Below are 6,000 nucleotides of genomic sequence, written 5' to 3'. Positions count from 1 at the left end.
TCTGCGGGAAAGAGCCGGGGGGAATTGAGATGTGACGTTACTGTCCTGTTCTGACATGTCCCCTTCTTGCCCTGACAGGCTGCAGTGTTACGTCCCATCCTACCAGGAACGGGAAATGGCTGCCATGGAGCCAGTTCAGGTAGGGATTATCGGGGAGTTGCTGGTGGGCTCCTGTTGGCGGGAGAAGGGCAGTAAAGACATAGAAGGTGGGTGCTTCTGGGGGTAGTCAGGAGGTGGGAGGGGGCAGGAAATACACAGGGTGGAGAAAGGGGGGGGGGGGACAGGGTGTGACAAACCTGCTGGGATTTGTTTACGGTGGGGCCTAGATTTTAACAGACCCATGGGATTTGTGGGTGGAAATTCCCTAATTTCTCAAGCAGGTAACAACCCCCCTGGACTGGGCTGGGGAAATGTACCAGCCTCCAATACTGGAGTCTGAACCTACTAGCCAGAGGGCAACCGCCAGTGAGGCCCGGGGAAGACACCCCATCCCGTCCCATCCAACTGCTGGCACTGGGGAGGGTGTTGGGATTCCTGCCAGGGGACTGTCCCTGGACCCTGCTGGGGGCTCCATCTCCTGTATCAGCTTCTGGCTGGTAGGTGAGTGCTGAATGGGAAGACCCCTGCCATCTCTGTCTGCTAGAAGGGGCGAGGGGCTCTCTCTCTTTCGCTCCTCACCCTGATGCCTCCTGTCTGCTCTGATGGGGAGGGGGTGGTATCCTTCCTGCCTCCCAGAGCTTCCATGTGATTGGCCCTCCTCCCCTGTGAGTGGTGGGGATGTCACTGGGCAGCAGGTGCAGAGTGGGGCGCTCTTGCTTTTTCAGGGGCCGGTGACTTTCGAGGAGGTGGCTGTGTATTTCACCAGGGAAGAGTGGGCTGTGCTGGACCCCGCTCAGAGAGCCCTCTACAAAGACGTCATGCAGGAGAACTATGAGAACGTGACCTCGCTGGGTAAGGATTCCTGTCCCCTAGGTTCTTAGAAAGGGAAATGAAGAGTTAAGGTTCACAGTGCAGCCTCAACTTTGCCCTGTTTCAGCAACACCCCGATAGGCCAATGAGACACAGACCAGCGCTCTGCCCTCCCCGCTACAGAACACTTTGGGAACAGAGCACAGGTGCAGGACAGCGCAAACGCTAACCGATTTGGGGAACAGAAGCTGCCTGCCCCTGGCCTGCGCTCAGACACTGAGCCTACTGCACACAATCCATCTCGGACTTTCATAATGTCACCACCCCTTTACCCTTCCAATGAGGATTCCGTCTGAGTCGTTGTCTTCACTTACCCCTCCCTGAGCCCTGGGGACCCCGAGCACGTATGGCACCAGCCTGCTGACAATCCTTGTGGCAAGAACACACCCTTGTGTGCCTTTATTGACGCCGCCTACACCACTCCGCACTGAAAATGAGGAATACCTGTTGTGACGGGTTGGATCACAGAAACCCCCTGGGAGCTGCCAACTGATGTGCCAAAACTACTTCTGACCCTGCTTTCCCTGCCAGCTTAGGCCTCCAGCACCCTGTCTTGCTGAGCCAGACACGCCAGTCTGCTCCAACACAGACCCAGGGCCTGATCCATGTGCCCCCAAAGCTGCAGGTTTAATTGAAAGCAAGTTACAGAAGTGTTCCTGTCTTTAACACTCAGAAGCCCAACTCCCAACGGGGTCCAAACCCTAAATAAATCCGTTTTACCCTGTATAAAGCTTATACAGGGTAAACTCATAGATTGTTCACCATCTGTAATACTGATAGAAAGAGCTGCACAGCTGTTTGCCCCCCCCCCAAGTATTAATACATACTCTGGGTTAATTAATAAGTAAAAAGTGATTTTATTAAACACAGAAAGTAGGATTTAAGTGGTTCCAGGTAGTAACAGACAGAACAAAGTGAATTACCAAGCAAAATAAAATAAAACACGCAAGTCTATGTCTAAGAAATTGAATACAGATCATAACCTCACCCTGTAAGCTTCCTTTTACAGATTAGTCTCCTAGTCTGGGTCCAGCAATCACTCACACCCCCTGTAGTTACTGTCCTTTGTTCCAGTTTCGTTCAGGTATCTTTGGGGTGGGAAGGCTCTCTCTTTAGCCAGCTGAAGACAAAATGGAGGGGTCTCCCAGGGGTTTAAATAGACTTTCTCTTGTGGGTGGAGACCCCCTCCTCTCTCCTATGCGAAGTCCAGCTACAAAATGGAGTTTTGGAGTCACCTGGGCAAGTCACATGTCCATGCATGACTGAGTTCCTTACCAGCCAAGCCACATGCCTGGGAAAGCTCAGATGTGGATTGACGTCTCCAAATTCATTGTTGGCTTAAGGGCTTCTTGTTTGGGCACTTACTGAGAATAGTCTTTTCTCAGGAAGCTGACCAACTGCTTCACTAAAACCCACTTAGAATCAGACAAGTATACAGCCAATATTCATAACTTAAAATACAAAAATGATATGTGCATACAAATAGGATTAATAGATTCAGTAGATCATAATCTTTACATAGATATGTTACATGGCATATGTAACATAAAACATATTCCAGTTATGTCATATATACATTCATATATGGTGGGGGGCAGTCGGGGCGGAGGGTCCTGGGCGGTCAGGGGACAGGGAGCAGGGGGTGGTGGATGGGGCATGAGTCCCGGGGTGGGGGCCGTCAGGGAACGGGGGTGTTGGATGGGGTAGGAGTCCCGGTGGTGCCGTCAGGGGCGAGAAGCAGGGGGGGTCAGATAGGGGTCGGGCCTGGCCACGCCTGGCTCTTTGGGGAGGCACACCTCCCCTATCCGGCCCTCCATACAATTTTGGAAACCCGATGTGGCCCTCAGGCCAAAAAGTTTGCCCTCCCCTGCCTTATCCTCTCCTGGTTAGGGTAGGGCGAAGTAGTAACTGGCTTGTTCTGCAGTATGGGATGTTTAGGTTGGATCTTAAGAAAAACTTTCCAACTGTGCGTATAGATAAGTACAGGAATACGTTACCAAGAGAGGTTGTGGAATCCTGGTCACTGGAGGTTTTTAAGAAGAGGTTAGACAGATGGTCTGTGTATACTTGGTCCTGCCTCAGGGCTGGAGGATGGACTAGCTGACATCTTGAGGTCCCTTTACCCCGTGTGTTTCTGTGATTTTATGATTCATGATCCTAGCCCTTCACTTTGACCTTGTCTCCCTCTGGAGAACGGGGGCTTTATTTAGTAGTTTTTTTAATGAAAAATATGCATGGGTCAGCTTCCCTCTCAATTTGCTTTGTTAGTCACTGGGTGTGAAGGAGTGAAACACGATCAAGAACTGTCCATATAGGAATGAAGCACACTGGATATACTGGCCTTGGCGGGCTGTATATAACTGCGTCTATGTTGCAGATTGGGCTGGAGCTCAGTCTCTTAAGCCTGAGCTGCAGTGTCTACACCAGCAGTATGTGTACCCCTGGGTGTGTACGCAGAGTTCTTCCAGAGTTAGGGTGACCAGATGAGAGGAAGAAAATATCAGGACACATGGGGGGGTCCGCCGGCGGAGGGAAAAAAAAAAAAAGTACCGCGAAATATCGGGACAAATTGTGTCCTGACCAAACATCGGTCGGGACGTGGGACAAACGCCACAATATCGGGACGGTCCCGATTTTATCGGGACGTCTGATCACCCTATCCAGAGTTGCTTCGGAAAAATCATTAGCCAAGTCAGTACAAAGTAAAATTTCATACAATGACTTGTTTATACTGATCTATATAATATACACTGAAATGCAAGTACAATATTTATATTCCAGTTATTTATTTTATAATGTTATGGTAGAAATGAGCAAGCACAGTAGTGTGAGAAGCCACTGGTCTACACAGCTATTTTTAATGTGTTTGCACCTACAGTGGAGCACCCATAGGGAGACACATCTCAAAGAACTATCTTTGATGCACAAGTTGAGTAACTTCTTCTTTTGTGTGTTACCTGATCTCACTGGTCTTCTTTCCTCTGACCAGGGTTCCCAGTTTCCAAACCCAGTGTCATCTCCCAGCTGGAACGAGGGGAAGAGCCATGGGCCCCAGATCTCCAGGGCTCAGAGGAAAGAGAGATCCTGAGAGGCAGCAGCATAGGTGAGGGATCATTAAACCTTCTCAGTGCTTGAAGGAAACAGCTGGGATTCCCAACAAAGACCTTGTGAGGTCTCTGGGTTCAGGATGGTCCCCAGCAGGTGTCCCTGATTTTTTTCCATCTCCAGCTATTCTCTTGGTTTGTTCTCCCCTTTTCCCTTCCGCTTTCTGAGGTTTTTCTTTCTCTGTCCCAGCAGGTGATGGGATGGTGAGAGAGACCATGGAGCAGAATCCTCAGCAGGAAGAGGAGCAAGTGGAAGCGCATGGGGCGTTGTTGCAAAGATGCAAAGGGAGTGTGTCCAGGAGTTGTGAGAAGGGAAAAGGCTCTCAGGGGCAGCACAGGCCAGAGAAGCGGCAGGGAAACCAGCCAGCGCAGAAAGTTGGAATATCTGTTAATTATCGGGGAACTCACAAAGGCCTCAAGGAAGCCACGGCCCAGCAGAGAATCCTGATGGGAGAGAGAAATAACACGGGCTTTGAGTGTGGGAAAAAGTTCAGGAGGCGCTCACACCATCAGGGAATCCACACCGGAGTGAGGCCCCATGAATGCTGCGAGTGCGGGAAAACCTTCACTGAGCGCTCAGGCCTTATTAGCCATCAGAGGAGCCACACAGGGGAGAAACCCTATAAATGCTGTGAGTGCGGAAAAACCTTCACTCAGAGCTCAAACCTTATTCGCCATCAGAGGATCCATACAGGGGAGAAACCCTATAAATGCTGTGAGTGTGGGAAAACCTTCGCTCGGAGCTCAGGCCTTATTAGACATCAGACGAGCCACACAGGGGAGAAACCCTATGAATGCTGCGAGTGCGGGAAAACCTTCGCTCGGAGCTCACACCTTATTACGCATCAGAGGAACCACACAGGAGAGAAACCCTATGAATGCCGTGAATGTGGGAAAACCTTCGCTCAGATCTCAGGCCTTATTACACATCAGAGGAGCCACACAGGAGAGAAACCCTATAAATGCCATGAGTGCGGGAAAACCTTCGCTCACTTCTCAAACCTTATTACACATCAGAGGATCCACACAGGAGAGAAACCCTATGAATGCCGTGAGTGCGGGAAAACCTTCGCTCGGAGCTCAAACCTTATTACACATCAGAGGAGCCACACAGGAGAGAAACCCTATGAATGCCGTGAGTGTGGGAAAACCTTCGCTCAGAGCTCAGGCCTTATTACACATCAGAGGAGCCACACAGGAGAGAAACCCTATAAATGCCGTGAGTGTGGGAAAACCTTCACTTGGAGCTCACACCTTATTGCACATCAGAGGATCCACACAGGAGAGAAACCTTATGAATGCCGTGAGTGCGGGAAAACCTTCACTTGGAGCTCACACCTTCTTACACATCAGAGGAGCCACACAGGAGAGAAACCCTATGAATGCCGTGAGTGTGGGAAAACCTTCGCTCAGAGCTCACACCTTATTGTACATCAGAGGAGCCACACAGGAGAGAAACCCTATAAATGCCGTGAGTGCGGGAAAACCTTCGCTGGGAGATCAGGCCTTATTACACATCAGAGGAGCCACACAGGATTGAAAACCCTATAAATGCCGTGAGTGCGGGAAATTTTTCCATCACAGCTCTTCTCTTATTTATCACCAGAGAAGCTGCAAGGGAGATAAACACCATGAAAATCTTCTCTAAGGGTACGTCTATACTTACTTCCTGGTCCGGATGTAAGCGATCGATCTTCTGGGATTGATTTATCGCGTCTTGTCTAGACGCGATAAATCGATCCAGGATCGATCCCGGAAGTGCTTGCCGTCGACGCCGGTACTCCAGCTCAGCGAGAGGAGTACGCGGCATCGACGGGGGAGCCTGCCTGCAGCGTCTGGACCCGCGGTAAGTTCGGACTAAGGTACTTCGAATTCAGCTACGTTATTAACGTAGCTGAATTTGCGTACCTTAGTCCGAAGTGGGGGG

At 50.4% G+C, this 6,000-nt stretch overlaps 1 protein-coding gene across 1 annotated transcript in view; it reads left to right on the top strand.

Annotated features, from left to right (window-relative positions):
• Positions 1-917: 917 nt before the first annotated feature.
• Positions 918-6,000, top strand: part of LOC135889471 (zinc finger protein 271-like) — a gene marked incomplete at its 3' end in the record, with an annotated part of 81,730 nt that continues 76,647 nt past the window's right edge. Inside the window, exons 1-3 of the mRNA XM_065417340.1 lie at positions 918-951; positions 3,959-4,072; positions 4,267-5,544. Of these exons, the coding sequence (XP_065273412.1) occupies positions 918-951; positions 3,959-4,072; positions 4,267-5,544 (1,426 nt within the window). The remainder of the gene's footprint in view (positions 952-3,958; positions 4,073-4,266; positions 5,545-6,000) is intronic.

This window comes from Emys orbicularis, chromosome 15 (assembly GCF_028017835.1).
Source record: "Emys orbicularis isolate rEmyOrb1 chromosome 15, rEmyOrb1.hap1, whole genome shotgun sequence".
In the NCBI taxonomy this organism is placed as follows: domain Eukaryota; kingdom Metazoa; phylum Chordata; order Testudines; family Emydidae; genus Emys; species Emys orbicularis.
This window is presented reverse-complemented; position numbering and strand designations above follow the sequence as displayed.